General features: G+C 35.6%; 1 protein-coding gene across 45 annotated transcripts in view; it reads left to right on the top strand.

The window, feature by feature from the left end:
* Nucleotides 1-622: 622 nt before the first annotated feature.
* The window catches only part of LOC120355749, a 30128-nt gene continuing 8247 nt past the window's right edge, over nt 623-22503 (top strand). For 4 of the 45 annotated variants that reach the window (XR_005573800.1, XR_005573806.1, XR_005573805.1 and 1 more), the window contains exons 1-2: nt 16838-16972; nt 17951-18078. Coding sequence is in view for 4 of the 45 variants with exons in the window: in XM_039444412.1 (XP_039300346.1) it covers nt 752-795; nt 3783-3984; nt 7957-8112 (402 nt within the window). In the remaining 41 variants the exon portion in view is untranslated. The other 41 variants (XR_005573789.1, XR_005573791.1, XR_005573790.1 and 38 more) reach the window with 33 other exon arrangements.

A 22503-nucleotide genomic window follows, 5' to 3' on the forward strand; every position in this document is an offset into this window, starting at 1 on the left:
ATTACATATCAATTTCTGTCCAGTCATCGGCGAATCCAGAGATGACCGGACGCCTCGCCTCTGACTGCACTGGATATAGAGTGCTGTCTTTGAGTCTTTCAACCCGGCTCACCCTGAGGGTTGAAGGTTGGGGCCGGCAACGATAAGATAGCCTTGGATGCAGTAGCTAGATTTTAGGAGTTGATAAGTGACGTCGTTCGGCCCCTCGAAATAAACTCCTAATAGCCTCTCTTATTTGGAAAGTCCAGAAAGTTGGTTATGTATTATAATTTAAACCATTTATTCATTAATGCTCATGTTTTCCTAGTTTTATCCCAACCTAGCAAATAATAACAGTTTAGTTTGTTGAAACATCAACTTGATAAATAGCCTACTTCTAATGATAAATCTATAATATAATAAAGGAAGGAATCGGCTTATACATGTTGGGGATAGGAAATACACAAACGACGCATCATCACGTCTCAACTACTCAACTGATAAACTTGAAATGTTGCTTATAGATTCTTTATGTACTTAGGATGGTTATAGGCCTTTTTTAAATCGTTCAAGATCTCAGTAGGTAGATTTTGTAAAGTTTTCAGTTGCCAGGGTTCACGGGTTACACCTGCTAATGGACAATTATTTTCTCTTTAAATATGAGTGCTCTACAGTAAGATTGTAAACTTTAATTATATGTGTCTGTTTTTGCAGTGACTCAATGTGGATTGTGAAGACACAGAAGGGGACGCATTTGGATCTTGAATCATGAATGTTGAATCTTGATGCTCACAGAAAAGGAAGTCAACCAGACAGGTGGGACACACAACTTAAGTTACTTATTCTCAGTTATAATCAAGTATGCTTACTTCTTACTAAGTTAATAGCTACTTACGTACAACTTGATAGTTGCTAAAGTACCCTTTTCTGGCTATCAAGTTTGTTAGTGGCTCAATTCAGGGCAATATTTTATCACCAACTCTATGTAATATATCTATTTTGATGATCTGGTAGTATCCGAACAGAAATACTTCTACTACTAATTGAAAAATTGCACTATAGTGTTCGATTTTGATGACACTACAGTCTAAATTTTGAATAATAGTTATTAAAAACTATTACCCACGTTTAGAGCGCTTTCGATTTTCAAATCCATTTTTAACAACACATTAATAACTATTATTCAAAAATTGGACTGTAGTGTCGTCAAAAATACGAGTAGATCAAAATTGAATTATCAACTAGCAGTTGGTCATGGATAGTGAAATAGATGAGTACTATAGTGAGGTCTATAGAGTAATATAGAATCTTGGCCCACAGATATTCGTAAATTGGGAAACACAACTTTAAAAATATAACATTGAAATATTGAAATATTATTTGCAGGATTGAGACCACAATAGGAGGCATAAAGTACCTTGATAATTTTGAAAACAGAGACGTTATAGTGAGGTCCACGTTATAATGGCAGTGGAGGAAAGTAGGAGAACAACGTTGCCAATTATCTGCCTTGCCACTGCCTTCTGAAGAGGATAGCTTGGTCAATTTTACCACCAACTTTGGTCAATATCTATTGTTAGTTCCTAAAGGTAGTGGAGAAAAATAGAAGAACAACATTGCCAATAATTATACATAAATATCAGATGTACTGGTATCAGCTATCCTCTTCAAAAGACAGAGAATTGGCAACGTTGTTCTTCTATTTTTCTAGTGGAGAAAGATAGGAGAACAGTAGGGCCGATTCTGTACCTTCTATAGAGGATAGCTGATACCGTTAAGCCTATATCTGATCTGATATCAACTGTTCATTCTTGTTGAAAAAAATTAATTATATTTCATTTGGGATTCCATCCCTTCCAGTTAGGCCGCAACTCCACCTCAGCATCTTCATTTCAGTGACCTCCAGTCTGTGTTCATGGGCTTTCTTAACTGCCCAGGCCTCCGCTCCGTATGTCAACGCGGGCCGCACGACACGACTGTTTTATAGATTTTGCCCTTAAGTTTTTCATTCCTTCTACCACAAAGTATTGCAGTCATTTTCCTCCAATTCATCAATTAATTTACTAGATGTGCTATTTCGTTGGCCTGTTCTCCGTCTGCATCAAAGGTTGAGCCCAGCTAATAAGAGTATAGAAACTCTAACTTGTACTAAACATGATTATTTCAAGTATGCATTGTGATGATCTATGAATTAATTTCTATTATACATTATTCATTATCTCATTTCCATTTTCATATGATGTGTCTGATAATTCGTGAACTGTGATTCCATTCATTCATCTGTGAATTTATTATATTGTCATCCAATTTATCTATGTTCTGTTACAGGCTCTGAAAATTGATGAAATGGAACAAATTATTTGGACAAGACACTAGAAAAATTCTACTCGGTCGGTTTTGAAATCATACCTCAAGAAACTTGCGAGATCTTCGTCTGCACTGCACTAGCATTTCAGGTAATTATCCAACTAGCCTACTATTTTGTATTCATTTCAGTGACAAATATTCATACAACTGAAATAGAGAGCAAACCTTTGTTTAGGAGGAAATTAAAAGACTCGAATAGTGCTTTTTCAGTGCTACAGAACTTTTCGAATCAAGACAAGTTGAACTCATGATTGCTGTGTTCAGAAATAAATGTATTAATACAACGTTATATGTATGCTACTTTATTGTATATGACAATTGTAAATATTGGTGACATACTCAGTTATGCAGAAATAAAAGTTATAATTATTATTAAATACGTCCGTTCTTTAGACCTCACCGCTCGGTGAGTGGTACCATAGATATAGATAGCATAATTAGAAGTGCCATAGTAGAGGGCGTCTATGTGACGCTGGTAGTCTCTCATACTGTGCCGTTCTTACAATCTCACCCGTCCAAAACAGTAATAATTGACAGTAGTCGACAGTAGAACTTCCGTCAGGAACTCCACACTAATAAAAAGCAATTCGTATATTTAATACTGTATACTATAATATTATTATATGGGCTGGAATATACTACCACCGTTTGTATGTGTTTCGTATGACAAAAGTGTGTGAAGGAATGTCTAAAACTTGGGAATTCCAGTCGCGATGCAAATCATTCATTCATTCACTATTATAATTTTTACCACACTTGATTGTTTCTTTTCAGCCATTGGTGATAAGATGCTAAAACAACCATGCCATTGGCGGTATTCGAACCCACAACCAGCACAACGCAGCCATAGCAGCTGCTTTAGGCCGGATTGTATTTTTAATTATTTAAAAACTATTTAAACAATAGATACCAAATCCTCAAAATTAATAATAAAACCAGCCTTGATTATAGTCTTGCACAGGGAACAGTCCTGTCTCCGATTCTCTTCCTAATCTACATGAATGATCTTCCCAAGTTAGAATTAAAAAATGGAGTGTCAATCGCTTTTGCCGATGACACTTGATTGTTATTCAAGGGAGCCAATTGGGAGGATACTAAGAAAGCAGCAGAATCCGGGCTCAAAATAGTGAAATCCTGGTTCTACTTCTTCCTCACCCCCTGTTTCTCTTCCCGATATTTTCAATGCATGTTAGTTAACATAACTAAGTTGCATGTTATCCCTTTATGATTTTCTTGCATTATTGTTAGTCATTGAACACTCAGCATCTGTGCTCAGGTTTTTTCAAACCTTGCAGGGACTTGGTTTAATATATCTATATTATTTATCCTATTTGATGGAATTTCATTTTTCATTTTATATTGTATTTTAGTTTTTTATAATCATTGTTATTGTAATTATGTTTTTGGGAAAAATGAAGATTTGATTTGATTTGCAGTCGTCGCTGCCGCACCACGATCACTCGGCGGCATCCACATCATCTAGTGGTGGTGGATCTACATGCAAGGAGCATGCGCACTACCACTGGATGTGGATGCTGGATGAGTTGGGCAACCTCGGCCGCTCCAGTACCAACTGCCCGACCAGGTGTTGCTAACCATATTCGGCTACTTGCTGTCGGTTTCAGGGCATCAGCTCTGGTAAGTAGCAAATTAACAATAATTATCTGTGGTTTTATTGAATTATAATGTCGCATCCACACTATCGCCCAAGTGCGTACTAATGACGACGACCGCGAGAGTGTGGATTGGTGGTTTGCCAGTGCTGGCCTTGGTTGGCCTACGCTGGGCTGGCCGACGCTGGCCGACGTTGGGCCAATATGTAGCTACAACAGCTGAAACCATACAGGCTGCTATACCTTACTATCATTCTCTAACTTATTGACTTGGACTCTTCAGGTATTATGTGTGTAGGTGTTGTGATCGAATTCCCATCTAGCTGTTAACCCTGTTGTCAATATTTGCAGTAGCACAAGTCTTCGGGGTGATTTACAGCATTTAATTTGGATTACTGTTTAGTAATAATCATTCATTATTTAGCATTTGAATAAATGCAATTTCTCATGAATTTTCATCTGTAGACTGGCTGGCCGCTATGGCTTCGAATAAAATGAGCGCTGCTATCCAGAGATTGTCAGTTTGGTGTAAGCGTGAGCATACCTGACGCTGACTAGCAATTAGGGTTCGATTCCCGGGCTGGCAAATAATTTCTAGATAGTAGCTCTCATCGAATTTCCATCCAGCTGTTAACCCTGTTGTCAATATGTGCAGTAGCACAAGTATTCGGGGTGATTTACAGCATTTAATTTGGATTTTCGTTTAGTAATAACTATTCATTAATTAGCATTTGAATAAATGCAATTTGTCATTAATTCCCATCCAGCTGTATATACCGTACTCATGGATGAATATAATAATATATAGCCTATCTATAGATATCTATCTATGTGAAGGCCATCTCACACCGCCGTAGCGTAGCTTGTAATACGTTTTTGAAAAACGTAGCCGACATATTTCCTAATGTTAGCCAATCTGTCCATTTGAATCTGGCATGGCATAATAATAATATTCGTATGGCTTTTATTGGTGGGGAGTTCCTGACGGAAGTTTCTCCTCGCCTGAATATATATCATTTAAGCCGTCAATGTGCCTCACGACTGTCATACTTCAGCCGTGACCGACAGTTTAACGTGCCCATCCAATTTAACTTGAGGAGATAGAACAGCTACGTCTTCCGAAGACTTATTTCAATAGGCATTTTACGAGGTGTTTCCTAAGCGACGGCTCTACGATTCTACCCGAGCGACATTGTAGGCTAGTCTATAAGTCGGCAGGTCAGGATTGGTTGGTTGCTCCGTTTGGGTTGCTGCTAGTGAGGTCCACGTTATAATTGCACTAGAAAACAAAGAAAACAGCGTTGCCAGAGGATAGCTGCTGTTACTGCTATAGGCCTATCTCATGTCATATTAACAGTGCAAGCAGGCTTTATTTTATTATAGATATGGTAACAACTGCATCAGAAGTGTCTCAAACACAATAGTAGGTACTACATGAACTTTCTGGAAGTGATTTGAAAACAAAATGTTAAAACAACAGAACTGAAAGTTTTCAACCTTATCATTCTACCTCCATTTAGAGAGGCTTTGTTTTGTTTGAGCCGAATGAAATCTTCTATATATATATATATATATATATATATATATATATATATATATATATAATATATATATATATATATAAATGAATGTCTGTTTGTGTGTTTGTTCCCTATGAAAAATACTTGACATAACGGCATGAAACTTTGGGAATATGTTGTGTGAATATTGAAGATGGTTTCTGACCAGAAATTTTAATGGGGTGGCTAATAATGATTGGGTATTAATCCATTTTACAGACCTATGTTTTCGAAATTGTCGGCCTAGCGGCTACCGAAGAACGGAAAGATGATCATGATTCAAGATCATATTGAGATAATATGATTTAGCATCTAAAGTTACCAGCTGTAATAAACACGTCACCCTATGATAAATTGTATAGGCTACTGGTATTACAACGGTAGTTTGGAGTTGAAGTGTAGTTGATTGATACCAGATGTAGATAATGGTTCCTTAGAAGACCTATACAAATAATTATCACTCCCCTATCAATGAGTAGGCTAGCCGGAAAATGTTGGAAAAAAATTATCACCTCATGGAAGAGAGTTGTTCATATTGCATTCATTAATGCCAGAATAATTTACATGTTTTTTTAATTTAGCTTAGCTTATATTCATCCTAAAATGAAAGAATATGTAATTCTGTGTGTTTCGTTGTACATCGCATATTTCCTGGACCATCTATTGACCATCATTCCATAAGGCATTCACCTTACCATGTTCATAACCTTACTAAATAGGATCCTTTTTCATCCTTTGAAACCCTTAGAGGCAAAATATCTCAAATTCCGTTCTTAGTGCGCGTCTAGCATGTTTGAAGAATATTTGTGCAGAGTTTTAAGTCTGTAGGCCAATTAGTTTGAGCTGTAATGTGATTTTACATGAACATTTTCAAAAAATGCCCTCTCCTGGACCCCTCTCTGCTCCTGGTCGGAATTTTTCTGCATAGATCTAATTTCAGCTCCCTCAGGGGGGCAAATTTCTGAAAATCCTTTCTTAGTGGATGTTTTGAGGCTATCATAAACAATTGTGCAAAATTTCAAGTTTTTAGGCTCAGTAGTTTGGGCTGTGGTGTGATTTCAGTCTGTCGGGGCTTAGCCTTTATAGATATAGAGAAGATAAAGTAAAGAGCTATACACTCGGGATAGGAAAATTATGTTTGACGCATCATCACGTCTGAACTACTGGACTGATTAACTTGAAATTTTGCATATAGATTCTCAATTAACCAAGTATGATTATAGGCCTATTTTTCAATTATTCAAAATTTTATTACATCAAGTTTTCAGTTTGTCAAGTTTCAAATAGATCCTTGCGGAGCACGGGTTTCTGCTGGTAGTAACATATTTATCAATTATCAGAACAATATTATTGAGGTTAAGTGGACTCAGGTAGATAGCAATAATAAAACATATTTATGTTCTTTTTTGAATTTCTATCATATGATTTTGTCATTTCCAATGATCAAACCATATGTTAGAGTATCTCATGTCAATCAATAAATTATTACAGTTCCATATGGCCTTCACCTTACAATGTTCATAAGCTTACTTAATATGATCCTTTTTTATCCTTCGAAACCCTTAGAGACAAAATATCTCAAAATCCGTTCGTATATTTAATACTGTATACTATAATATTATTATATGGGCTGGAATATACTACCACCGTTTGTATGTGTTTCGTATGACAAAAGTGTGTGAAGGAATGTCTAAAACTTGGGAATTCCAGTCGCGATGCAAATCATTCATTCATTCACTATTATAATTTTTACCACACTTGATTGTTTCTTTTCAGCCATTGGTGATAAGATGCTAAAACAACCATGCCATTGGCGGTATTCGAACCCACAACCAGCACAACGCAGCCATAGCAGCTGCTTTAGGCCGGATTGTATTTTTAATTATTTAAAAACTATTTAAACAATAGATACCAAATCCTCAAAATTGATAATAAAACCAGCCTTGATTATAGTCTTGCACAGGGAACAGTCCTGTCTCCGATTCTCTTCCTAATCTACATGAATGATCTTCCCAAGTTAGAATTAAAAAATGGAGTGTCAATCGCTTTTGCCGATGACACTTGATTGTTATTCAAGGGAGCCAATTGGGAGGATACTAAGAAAGCAGCAGAATCCGGGCTCAAAATAGTGAAATCCTGGTTCTACTTCTTCCTCACCCCCTGTTTCTCTTCCCGATATTTTCAATGCATGTTAGTTAACATAACTAAGTTGCATGTTATCCCTTTATGATTTTCTTGCATTATTGTTAGTCATTGAACACTCAGCATCTGTGCTCAGGTTTTTTCAAACCTTGCAGGGACTTGGTTTAATATATCTATATTATTTATCCTATTTGATGGAATTTCATTTTTCATTTTATATTGTATTTTAGTTTTTTATAATCATTGTTATTGTAATTATGTTTTTGGGAAAAATGAAGATTTGATTTGATTTGCAGTCGTCGCCGCCGCACCACGATCACTCGGCGGCATCCACATCTAGTGGTGGTGGATCTACATGCAAGGAGCATGCGCACTACCACTGGATGTGGATGCTGGATGAGTTGGGCAACCTCGGCCGCTCCAGTACCAACTGCCCGACCAGGTGTTGCTAACCATATTCGGCTACTTGCTGTCGGTTTCAGGGCATCAGCTCTGGTAAGTAGCAAATTAACAATAATTATCTGTGGTTTTATTGAATTATAATGTCGCATCCACACTATCGCCCAAGTGCGTACTAATGACGACGACCGCGAGAGTGTGGATGGGTGGTTTGCCAGTGCTGGCCTTGGTTGGCCTACGCTGGGCTGGCCGACGCTGGCCGACGTTGGGCCAATATGTAGCTACAACAGCTGAAACCATACAGGCTATACCTTACTATCATTCTCTAACTTATTGACTTGGACTCTTCAGGTATTATGTGTGTAGGTGTTGTGATCGAATTCCCATCTAGCTGTTAACCCTGTTGTCAATATTTGCAGTAGCACAAGTCTTCGGGGTGATTTACAGCATTTAATTTGGATTACTGTTTAGTAATAATCATTCATTATTTAGCATTTGAATAAATGCAATTTCTCATGAATTTTCATCTGTAGACTGGCTGGCCGCTATGGCTTCGAATAAAATGAGCGCTGCTATCCAGAGATTGTCAGTTTGGTGTAAGCGTGAGCATACCTGACGCTGACTAGCAATTAGGGTTCGATTCCCGGGCTGGCAAATAATTTCTAGATAGTAGCTCTCATCGAATTTCCATCCAGCTGTTAACCCTGTTGTCAATATGTGCAGTAGCACAAGTATTCGGGGTGATTTACAGCATTTAATTTGGATTTTCGTTTAGTAATAACTATTCATTAATTAGCATTTGAATAAATGCAATTTGTCATTAATTCCCATCCAGCTGTATATACCGTACTCATGGATGAATATAATAATATATAGCCTATCTATAGATATCTATCTATGTGAAGGCCATCTCACACCGCCGTAGCGTAGCTTGTAATACGTTTTTGAAAAACGTAGCCGACATATTTCCTAATGTTAGCCAATCTGTCCATTTGAATCTGGCATGGCATAATAATAATATTCGTATGGCTTTTATTGGTGGGGAGTTCCTGACGGAAGTTTCTCCTCGCCTGAATATATATCATTTAAGCCGTCAATGGGCCTCACGACTGTCATACTTCAGCCGTGACCGACAGTTTAACGTGCCCATCCAATTTAACTTGAGGAGATAGAACAGCTACGTCTTCCGAAGACTTATTTCAATAGGCATTTTACGAGGTGTTTCCTAAGCGACGGCTCTACGATTCTACCCGAGCGACATTGTAGGCTAGTCTATAAGTCGGCAGGTCAGGATTGGTTGGTTGCTCCGTTTGGGTTGCTGCTAGTGAGGTCCACGTTATAATTGCACTAGAAAACAAAGAAAACAGCGTTGCCAGAGGATAGCTGCTGTTACTGCTATAGGCCTATCTCATGTCATATTAACAACTGTTCATTCTTGTTTAAAATAATCAATTATGTTTTATTCGTCAAGGAAATACACATTCCAATGATTAAACAATAGGTGATAAAATTTGATTATTCATTTATTTTTCTAAACACTATAATCATAATATAATTATGACGATGGAGGAAGAACTAGGCAGAGCCTGTACCATTTCTCTTCCAAATTTTGATAGAAAGTTGATGTTTTCCAAAGAAATAATTGAGATTAAATATTTTGTTCATCAATTATATTATTCTATATTGTTAAAACACGATCTGGCGACGTTGAGGAGCTAGAGAAGGATAGAGAAGGATCTGCTTTGTCGAATGATAGACACGGTTGGCAATACCAATGTTAATTAATAATACTGCCATTATAACGTGGACCTCATGTATGTAAATTGTTATGTATTTTTTATTTCTGCACTTTTTTGTAATTGATTTGAAATCCAGGTTATATGCTTCTTTTATTAAAATGTTTATATTGTTTTGTTCAAAAGGCAAATACATTGATTCGGATTTGTTTCAGTAGTTGACCGCAGTGTCTTTTATATTATCTGTTTCAGTTGGGGCAAACTGAGCCGCTTCGGCGAGCGGGCCAATAATTTCAACATTGTTTCAATTCCAAGTTGATTGTTTTGAATTAATATAGTCTACTGTTACAGAGAGACTATGCCTTTTGAAAATATAAACGGTTACCTGATAAGTACCTTAATTTGTGTTATGAAATATGATTGATATCCAACTATTTAATAAATTTCTCAATTTGAAAGATTCAAATGATATTATTTCGATTATTTACTTGCCCACCAAGTGCAGTTTTCTCGGTGAAAGCTTAAACCGAATTGGATCAGCTGGTGTGTTTTAATATCAATTAAACTTAACATGGATTTAATTCATATTAAGCCGACATTTGGTTCAAACTGGTACTGTGAAAACGGCTTTTAAATCGTTAGAATTATTCAAGTAATTAGTATGGTGATTATTATCATAGAAAAAAGATATCATAAGAAGATAACCCTATGGTATAGATTGTTTATGTTTCATCGTGCGTTTTAAAACAGTAAAGAAAAAAGTATCTCAGGTTTGGCTGAAATTTGCACCATAGATGAAGCTTTATCTGAGAAATGTCTGAGCCAAATTTGGCACCCCCAGCTACTATACAGGGTGAGTTATGCAGCTTCAAACGTAAAATTTGCAAATTTTCAAACGGTGAGGAATTTTGCAAATCGGATTCCAGATTCATGTTCCTCTCATCAAAGAGCATAAGGTCACGAAGTTAGAGCGATTTTGATTTTTCACAAAAAAATTAGATAAACCATGGATTTTATGAAAAATGCGAATGTGCCAGATTCGGTTGATATTCGAACTATGGAAAGAGGTTGACTCAACAAGTGATAGATAAATGTCTTTTATTTTCATTTTATAACATTACAAATGATGTGGGCGAAGTTGAGGCAATAAGAGCCCCCCTCTTCCACTTGACCCACAAGTATGGGTCTGTTTGTGTAAATGGCAGAAGATAAGAAAAGATTCATTGAACAATTGACAAGTTTACTTGATAGAATACTTGACAATTATATAGTCTAAAATAAGAACTTAGTCAAAAATAACAGATTAAACTAGCTGACGTACAAACAACTCTAAAGTAATTTTTCACTAAGTTACCAAGAGGGATTATTAACTATGGAATGAGAAAGAAATCAATAAAAATGCTTACTTTCTTAATCAGATTCAGTATAGTTTTTAGTATAAAAGATTTTTTTTTCAAAGAGCAAAGAATAAAGAGTTAACCTGATTTCAAAAACTCAGTCCAAGTAAACTGAAGATCAGTAGTAAATTATACAAGAAAATTTACAATAATCAAAAATATAATAGCTGTAAATTCTGCTCAAAATAAGATCTAGTTGCACGAAATTTGTTTAATAACTGATTAAATTATTAGATTTTTCTGTATTAGCTGTTATGCTACTATAGCGGTGACTGAGGACTCTATAGATTTGTTTCTTCAAGTATTTCAGAAGAAGTTGCTGTTGTGGGCTGTACAGCTCGCTTTCCTGATAGATTTTCCTTTGAGAATCTGATCTGTTTCATTTTCATGATGGCCTATGGGCTATGTGAGATAATGGGATGATGTTCCAGTAATTTAACCATAACCATTGAACGGTTCATCAGAGCCTTATTTTGTAGCAAACGTTGTTGTATAATATAACATTTTTCTTATCATCATATACCGTAGTTGAAAATTTTGTCACTGCAATTAATAAAATCAAACTGAGAGATTTAATGCTTCAAAAAAAAGCAGGACCGCATCTCTAGTAGAATTTTCCCTAGTTTTTATATCTCTAACTTTTGTTAGCTTCATAGTAGCTTTGTACGCATGAGGACCTTTTTTGTATAATATCAAATTGACTGTTGAGTAACAAGTTCTAATTACTAACTAAAGTCAAGAGTAAAGAGCTATTTTATAGCTTCAAAGAAAAATTTGAATCATATTCTCAATGTAGCCTATTCCTTAGCAATGTTACCTCAATAACTTACTTTTGAAAGACTTCTTGTTGAATATTTTAGAAATATTTCAAGCCAGAACAAGTGAATAACTTTTCTCCATTTATTTCGATTTTCAATATAATAATTATATACCGTAGTTAGTAGGTAGCTTTTGAATTTGCCGGTTGATAACCTAGTTTGAATTTGCTGACGTACAAACAACTCTAAAGTCATTTTTCACCAAGTTACCAAGAGGGATTATTAACTATGGAATGAGAAAGAAATCAATAAAAATGCTTACTTTCTTAATCAGATTCAGTATAGTTTTTAGTATAAAAGATTTTTTTTTCAAAGAGCAAAGAATAAAGAGTTAACCTGATTTCAAAAACTCAGTCCAAGTAAACTGAAGATCAGTAGTAAATTATACAAGAAAATTTACAATAATCAAAAATATAATAGCTGTAAATTCTGCTCAAAATAAGATCTAGTTGCACGAAATTTGTTTAATAACTGATTAAATTATTAGATTTTTCTGTATTAGCTGTTATGCTACTATAGCGGTGACTGAGGACTCTATAGATTTGTTTCTTCAAGTATTTCAGAAGAAGTTGCTGTTGTGGGCTGTACAGCTCGCTTTCCTGATAGATTTTCCTTTGAGAATCTGATCTGTTTCATTTTCATGATGGCCTATGGGCTATGTGAGATAATGGGATGATGTTCCAGTAATTTAACCATAACCATTGAACGGTTCATCAGAGCCTTATTTTGTAGCAAACGTTGTTGTATAATATAACATTTTTCTTATCATCATATACCGTAGTTGAAAATTTTGTCACTGCAATTAATAAAATCAAACTGAGAGATTTAATGCTTCAAAAAAAAGCAGGACCGCATCTCTAGTAGAATTTTCCCTAGTTTTTATATCTCTAACTTTTGTTAGCTTCATAGTAGCTTTGTACGCATGAGGACCTTTTTTGTATAATATCAAATTGACTGTTGAGTAACAAGTTCTAATTACTAACTAAAGTCAAGAGTAAAGAGCTATTTTATAGCTTCAAAGAAAAATTTGAATCATATTCTCAATGTAGCCTATTCCTTAGCAATGTTACCTCAATAACTTACTTTTGAAAGACTTCTTGTTGAATATTTTAGAAATATTTCAAGCCAGAACAAGTGAATAACTTTTCTCCATTTATTTCGATTTTCAATATAATAATTATATACCGTAGTTAGTAGGTAGCTTTTGAATTTGCCGGTTGATAACCTAGTTTGAATTTGCCGGTGAGCCATCTTGATAATGATGTTTCAAAACCTTTTGAATAATGAAGAATGAAGAGTGAATCTTTTTATGAATCATTCTTTCAAACGTAATCAAGACATCAATCTATAGTTATAAAATTCCTTATCTATAAAAAATCATTTGAGAACCATTGAATGTCGATATTTTCTCCAAATGCATCAATCAGAAGTACTTATATATATTCCCAACTTTTCAATGAATAATGGTATAAATCAACTAGAGAATATATTTGAAACTTTTAAAATCATCATTTGAATATCATAATTCTATTTTGATGATAGATATACTTAATTATTTTCTATTATTTTTTTGCGTTGTGTAGTGGTACGGCTGGCTACCTGCTGTTCAAGCTAATCAGCTGTTTGATGCTCATTATTTTTTCAACTATGAATTGCGTTAATAGTGCTTCCAATAAACAGGATAATTTGATACATCAGAGAAATAATTTAAATATTCTATTTGAACGTATCAATTGTTAATACTTAATTATTTTTTCATTATTATTTTGCGGTGTGTAGTGGTACAGCTGGTTACCAAAATCCGTCTCCATCGAGGTCAGTTACGTTGCAAGCACGCGTTGCATTTTTACCTCCTATGTCCTTCTGATACCCTGGTATTGGTTTTTGATTTTCCTATCTCTTCAATGTTAAATTTTTGGTTCAAGTGATACAGAATGACGTCAGGGTGATACAGAGATACAGAACGGCGTCCATCTTTGATTTGATACGGATTTAACCTCTATGGATAATCTCTACAGAGGATCAAATCCATAAATAAATATTATTTAAATAATTCTCTATTATATCAGTGTTTAATGATATTTAGATAGTTTTTAATATTGGTTTCAATTGACCTACAGATTTTTTGGTTAAATATTTTTTTGACTGAAAATTGTACTCAACTCAAAATGAATTGAGGTTATGAAAATATTAACCACCAATAACCAATTTTTGGAATTTTTAGTCAAAATTGAAATTTAAAAGAGGAATAGGACAGTTTTAATCTCATCTTTCCAATCATTTTTATTAAAATTATATGTAGAGATAATTAAAGAATAAAACGGTTTATTTGGTAAACAGATACAGGAATTTGGAGGTTAGCCTAGTATTCAGTCGAAACTTCAGTAGATAGTTAGGCATTTAAACACCATTATATTTGAAAAGGGTATCAATAAATACATTATAAAAATATTAACCACTTGATATATTGTATCTTCAAAACTAAAAAATGTTTTGGTTGAAACTTGAATATTTAGAAAATTCTTCTCTTCAGTAGTGGAGTACCAAATTTATTGGTTTAAATGCTAGTAAGCTTACTGTATTTTAATATAAAACGTAGCTGGTAATGGTTTATTCACTGATAAACAAACATGAACATTTGCAAATAGGTTATGGGTTAGTTTACAATATTATTCCAGGTTTTGTATGGTATCATAGCCAAGGGTGTCGTTGACAAGTTTATTCATTTTATTTATTGTCAATTGCTAATCATAATGTTATACAATAATTAGATTCGGAGAAAAACAACAGGCCCAAAATTTTGAGGCTACCTATGTTTTTCTTTAAAAGAATGAGGTTAGAATTCCACTTTCAAGCCCAATTTTTACTTCATAAATAACAGTTTGGTGAGATAAAATCAATTTGCATAAACCAACGTACGGTGGTAAACACTTTTCGAATAGTCAATAAGTTCATTTTATTTAGGCTATTTGATGATACATAAAACTTATTCATTTAAATGATTGGAAAGGAGCTAAAGGCACAGGCCGAAACTTTTCCTTCTCCGAATTTTGATTCATAAGCTAGTCAAGAAAGTTGGTTATGTATTATAATTTGAACCATTTATTCATTAACGCTCATGTTTTCCTAGTTTTATCCCAACCTAGCAAATAATAACAGTTTAGCTTGTTAGAACGACAACTTGGTAAGTACCGGTAAACCTAATGATAAATCTATAATGTAATAATGGAAAGAATCGGCTTGTACACGTAGGGGATAGGATATTTTTCAATGACGCATCATCCCCAGGAGACGTCTCCACCGTTCAGCTGCTTTTGTGATAATGCATATTATAATTTGAATGAATTTATGATTGATGATTTAAATTTTTATTGAAAGTGGTCACTGTTTTATTTGCCATTTGAATAGTTGTTCTGTAATTATGTGTATTGAATACAATGAATGAAACAGAAGGTATTGGAGGTATCTCAGTAGGTCGAGTTTGTGAAGTTTTCAGTTAGTCCCTAGCAAAGCACGGGTTACCTGCTGTAGGTAATATTTTGTTTTTTTATTTGACCACTCTACAGTAAGATTGTACACAATAATAATAATGTGGGTCTGTTTTTGCAGTTGCTTGGTATGGATTGTAAGACACAGAAGAAGACGCATTTAGATGTTTTTGGATCTTGAATCTTGATGCTCACAGAAAAGCAAGTCAACCAGACAGGTGAGTCACACAACATAAGTATACTTTTACTCAAGTAGGCCTATACTTACTTAGTTACTTACAACTTAATAGTTGCTACAATACTCTTTTCTGGCTATCAAGTTTGTCAGTGGCTCAATTCAGGGCAGTATTCCACCACCAATTCAATTCAATACTAGCAGATAACCCGTGCACCGCAATGGGCTAATTAAAAATTTAACAGACTTAAAACTTGACCTACCTTAATCTTGAAGAATTAACAATAGGCTAATATTCTTTTATATTAAAAGAATTAATATAACCATCCACGGTGAATAATTAATAATCTATATGCAAATTGTCAAGTTAATCAGTCCAGTAGTTGAGGCGTGATGCTTGATACTTACTTGATACTTGTAGATATCCCACTAGTAGCGCGACAGCGCCGTGGTCGTCCCTGCGGAACACACCGTCATCATAGAATTCGTGCAGGCTATAGTAAGGCTTTTGTTGTAAGTGTCTCTTCTGGAGGTCCTTGAAGGTGCCTATGCTTTTGATATTTTTTATTTCTTCTTCTGGGAGATGGTTGTAAATCCTGCTGCATCTGGTTGTAAATCTGGGCCCCTCTTGCGCCAGTCCAGTTCTCACTGTCAGTATATGGGTGTCATTATGTCGTCTTGTGTTGTATCCATGTATATGTTGGTTCCGTTGGAAATAATCCGGTCTTCTTTCAACCATCAGAGCTGATTCAAAGACAAGGGAGTGTTAGTATTCCAGTCTCAATAAACAAAGTTTTGCAATGTGCCAGGTAGTTTTCATTGTTTATAATTCTAACGATCCTTTTCTGTAGGTGAAGAAGCATGATTTTTTCAAGTATGCATTGTGATGATCTATGAATTTCTATTATGCATTATTCATTATCTCATTTCTATTTTCATATGATGCGTCTGATAATTGGTGAACTGTGATTCCATTCATTCATCTGTGAATTTCTTATTTTTTCATCTAATTTATCTATGTTCTTTTACAGGCTCTGAAAATTGATGAAATGGAACAAATTATTTGGACAAGACACTAGAAAAATTCTACTCGGTCGGTTTTGAAATCATACCTCAAGAAACTTGCGAGATTTTGTTTTTTTATTTGACCACTCTACAGTAAGATTGTACACAATAATAATAACGTGGGTCTGTTTTTGCAGTTGCTTGGTATGGATTGTAAGACACAGAAGAAGACGCATTTAGATGTTTTTGGATCTTGAATCTTGATGCTCACAGAAAAGCAAGTCAACCAGACAGGTGAGTCACACAACATAAGTATACTTTTACTCAAGTAGGCCTATACTTACTTAGTTACTTACAACTTAATAGTTGCTACAATACTCTTTTCTGGCTATCAAGTTTGTCAGTGGCTCAATTCAGGGCAGTATTCCACCACCAATTCAATTCAATACTAGCAGATAACCCGTGCACCGCAATGGGCTAATTAAAAATTTAACAGACTTAAAACTTGACCTACCTTAATCTTGGAGAATAAGCTAATAGGCTAATATTCTTTTATATTAAAAGAATTAATATAACCATCCACGGTGAATAATTAATAATCTATATGCAAATTGTCAAGTTAATCAGTCCAGTAGTTGAGGCGTAATGCTTGATACTTGTAGATATCCCACTAGTAGCGCGACAGCGCCGTGGTCGTCCCTGCGGAACACACCGTCATCATAGAATTCGTGCAGGCTATAGTAAGGCTTTTGTTGTAAGTGTCTCTTCTGGAGGTCCTTGAAGGTGCCTATGCTTTTGATATTTTTTATTTCTTCTTCTGGGAGATGGTTGTAAATCCTGCTGCATCTGGTTGTAAATCTGGGCCCCTCTTGCGCCAGTCCAGTTCTCACTGTCAGTATATGGGTGTCATTATGTCGTCTTGTGTTGTATCCATGTATATGTTGGTTCCGTTGGAAATAATCCGGTCTTCTTTCAACCATCAGAGCTGATTCAAAGACAAGGGAGTGTTAGTATTCCAGTCTCAATAAACAAAGTTTTGCAATGTGCCAGGTAGTTTTCATTGTTTATAATTCTAACGATCCTTTTCTGTAGGTGAAGAAGCATGATTTTTTCAAGTATGCATTGTGATGATCTATGAATTTCTATTATGCATTATTCATTATCTCATTTCTATTTTCATATGATGCGTCTGATAATTGGTGAACTGTGATTCCATTCATTCATCTGTGAATTTCTTATTTTTTCATCTAATTTATCTATGTTCTTTTACAGGCTCTGAAAATTGATGAAATGGAACAAATTATTTGGACAAGACACTAGAAAAATTCTACTCGGTCGGTTTTGAAATCATACCTCAAGAAACTTGCGAGATCTTCGTCTGCACTGCACTAGCATTTCAGGTAACTATCCGAATAGCCTACTATTTTGTATTCATTTCAGTGACAAATATTCATTTGTACCGTAAATGAATAAATGAATATCACAACTGAAATAGAGAGCAAACCTTTGTTTAGGAGGAAATTAAAAGACTCGAATAGTGCTTTTACAGTGCTACAGAACTTTTCGAATCAAGACAAGTTGAACTCATGATTGCTGTGTTCAGAAATAAAAGTATTAATTCAACATCATATCTATGCTACTTTATTGTATATAACAATTGTAAATATATGATTGTTATGGTGACTTACTCAGTTATGTACATGCAGAAATTAAGCATATTTTTAATAACACAGTGTTATGATGTGGCAATTTAATATCTGGGTAGAATGGATCCCTGCAAGCCATTTTTTAAAAATATACAGCAATTTGACTCTTCACTGTTTATTAATGCTGCAGGCTCTTACTTTTCAAAGATATCTTGAATATATTAGATCTAATAAGCGATCTACATGAGCACTTTACTAGAGAGTGTATTCAAGTTGATACCGGTCAGGCTTTTTATTTTAGGGAGCTTCCTCCATCTAGGGATCTAGGGTCTCTAAAGCCTGATGTTTTTGCATATATGTCCTGCATATATAGTATATAGATAAACGTGACGTGTGGTTAATGTGGTAATTTGTTGTTTGCAGGGTTTGTTGGAGGCGAACGACATCCACAACAATGGGATAGCGGGGTTCGGGCGCCAACCCGACAGTGACAGTGGTGCACTGCGAGATCCACCACGGACAGACGGGTGGCTTGTACGGGCTCGGCCAGTTCATCGACAACCGCATCCATTCCCACAGCAACCCCACCGCAACGAGATCTACAACGGCCATCAGGGTGGCGTCTTCATCTTGGGCGAAGGCCGCGGCTTGATCGAGCATAACAATATCTATGGTGAGTGAATTGCAAACATCACTATGTTATGCCTAGTCCTCAGTCGCTGGCCCGCGTTGGTCTTGCCATCTACACTGCAATGTGGCCAGTGCCCAATCAAGGCCAGCGTCAAACAATACATGCACAATGGAAACTCGGCTAGAATCGTGACGTCAAAATCCGCCATCTTGAAAGAAAGCCAATCTAGCCAGTGCCGCCCAGAGTGGCAATGATTTAGCCAGTTCTTCTGTCCTATTACATCAGCTGTTCAACTTTGTCGCCTTGACAAAATGTAGCTTGTATCAGAATTTATAAGAGTTTTTCCAATCACTTGATAAATCAAAATTATTCATTATATCACAAATATTTTATTCGATAATTTATTAGATACTCATTTACACAGAAAAATCAGCAAAACAAACGACAAAACAGGCATTGGTTGACTAGTGTGGATGGGTGGTTTGGCCTTCATTGGCCTACGGTGGGGGGCTGGCCTCCGCTCGAGAAAAATTGGAGCGATGGCCAATGAAGGCCAGCGCTGGCAAACTACCCATCGACACACTGGCGGTGGTCATCATTGGGCCAACATGTGGCTGCGGCATAAGGACCCTTATTACTGCCTTGGCGGCTCCACCGGTTTATTACCGCGTGTCAGCGCGTTCTACTGACTGCTACAAGTCACCACCAGGTTTCTAGTGGTCGGTGATATCTGTATTCGCCTCACTTGTTTGTGCTGTCCACGTTGGCAGCAGATGATGTCGAATCGATGACATGAATCATTTTGTAGTGGGATAGCTCTAGGTGAACTAGAGACTCGACTGCACTGGATATAGAGTGCTGTCTTTGAGTCTTTCAACCCGGCTCACCCTGAGGGTTGAAGGTTGGGGCCGGCAACGATAAGATAGCCTTGGATGCAGTAGCTAGATTTTAGGAGTTGATAAGTGACGTCGTTCGGCCCCTCGAAATAAACTCCTAATAGCCTCTCTTATTTGGAAAGTCCAGAAAGTTGGTTATGTATTATAATTTAAACCATTTATTCATTAATGCTCATGTTTTCCTAGTTTTATCCCAACCTAGCAAATAATAACAGTTTAGTTTGTTGAAACATCAACTTGATAAATAGCCTACTTCTAATGATAAATCTATAATATAATAAAGGAAGGAATCGGCTTATACATGTTGGGGATAGGAAATACACAAACGACGCATCATCACGTCTCAACTACTCAACTGATTAACTTGAAATGTTGCTTATAGATTCTTTATTTACTGAGGATGGTTATAGGCCTTTTTTAAATCGTTCAAGATCTCAGTAGGTAGATTTTGTAAAGTTTTCAGTTGCCAGGGTTCACGGGTTACACCTGCTAATGGACAATTATTTGCTCTTTAAATATGAGTGCTCTACAGTAAGATTGTAAACTTTAATTATATGTGTCTGTTTTTGCAGTGACTCAATGTGGATTGTGAAGACACAGAAGGGGACGCATTTGGATCTTGAATCATGAATGTTGAATCTTGATGCTCACAGAAAAGGAAGTCAACCAGACAGGTGGGACACACAACTTAAGTTACTTATTCTCAGTTATAATTAAGTATACTTACTTCTTACTAAGTTAATAGCTACTTACGTACAACTTAATAGTTGCTACAGTACCCTTTTCTGGCTATCAAGTTTGTTAGTGGCTCAATTCAGGGCAGTATTTTATCACCAACTCTATGTAATATATCTATTTTGATGATCTGGTAGTATCCGAATCGAAATACTTCTACTACTAATTGAAAAATTGCACTATAGTGTTCGATTTTGATGACACTACAGTCTAAATTTTGAATAATAGTTATTAAAAACTATTACCCACGTTTAGAGCGCTTTCGATTTTCAAATCCATTTTTAACACACATTAATAACTATTATTCAAAAATTGGACTGTAGTGTCGTCAAAAATACGAGTAGATCAAAATTGAATTATCAACTAGCAGTTGGTCATGGATAGTGAAATAGATGAGTACTATAGTGAGGTCTATAGAGTAATATAGAATCTTGGCCCACAGATATTCGTAAATTGGGAAACACAACTTTAAAAATATAACATTGAAATATTGAAATATTATTTGCAGGATTGAGACCACAATAGGAGGCATAAAGTCCCTTGATAATTTTGAAAACAGAGACGTTATAGTGAGGTCCACGTTATAATGGCAGTGGAGGAAAGTAGGAGAACAACGTTGCCAATTATCTGCCTTGCCACTGCCTTCTGAAGAGGATAGCTTGGTCAATTTTACCACCAACTTTGGTCAATATCTATTGTTAGTTCCTAAAGGTAGTGGAGAAAAATAGAAGAACAACATTGCCAATAATTATACATAAATATCAGATGTACTGGTATCAGCTATCCTCTTCAAAAGACAGAGAATTGGCAACGTTGTTCTTCTATTTTTCTAGTGGAGAAAGATAGGAGAACAGTAGGGCCGATTCTGTACCTTCTATAGAGGATAGCTGATACCGTTAAGCCTATATCTGATCTGATATCAACTGTTCATTCTTGTTAAAAATAATTAATTATATTTCATTTGGGATTCCATCCCTTCCAGTTAGGCCGCAACTCCACCTCAGCATCTTCATTTCAGTGACCTCCAGTCTGTGTTCATGGGCTTTCTTAACTGCCCAGGCCTCCGCTCCGTATGTCAACGCGGGCCGCACGACACGACTGTTTTATAGATTTTGCCCTTAAGTTTTTCATTCCTTCTATCACAAAGTATTGCAGTCATTTTCCTCCAATTCATCAATTAATTTACTAGATGTGCTATTTCGTTGGCCTGTTCTCCGTCTGCATCAAAGGTTGAGCCCAGCTAATAAGAGTATAGAAACTCTAACTTGTACTAAACATGATTATTTCAAGTATGCATTGTGATGATCTATGAATTAATTTCTATTATACATTATTCATTATCTCATTTCCATTTTCATATGATGTGTCTGATAATTCGTGAACTGTGATTCCATTCATTCATCTGTGAATTTATTATATTGTCATCCAATTTATCTATGTTCTGTTACAGGCTCTGAAAATTGATGAAATGGAACAAATTATTTGGACAAGACACTAGAAAAATTCTACTCGGTCGGTTTTGAAATCATACCTCAAGATACTTGCGAGATCTTCGTCTGCACTGCACTAGCATTTCAGGTAATTATCCAACTAGCCTACTATTTTGTATTCATTTCAGTGACAAATATTCATTTGTACCGTAAATGAATAAATGAATATCACAACTGAAATAGAGAGCAAACCTTTGTTTAGGAGGAAATTAAAAGACTCGAATAGTGCTTTTACAGTGCTACAGAACTTTTCGAATCAAGACAAGTTGAACTCATGATTGCTGTGTTCAGAAATAAATGTATTAATACAACGTTATATGTATGCTACTTTATTGTATATGACAATTGTAAATATTGGTGACATACTCAGTTATGCAGAAATAAAGGTTATAATTATTATTAAATACGTCCGTTCTTTAGACCTCAC

Source organism: Nilaparvata lugens, unplaced genomic scaffold (genome assembly GCF_014356525.2).
Source record: "Nilaparvata lugens isolate BPH unplaced genomic scaffold, ASM1435652v1 scaffold4584, whole genome shotgun sequence".
Taxonomy (NCBI): domain Eukaryota; kingdom Metazoa; phylum Arthropoda; class Insecta; order Hemiptera; family Delphacidae; genus Nilaparvata; species Nilaparvata lugens.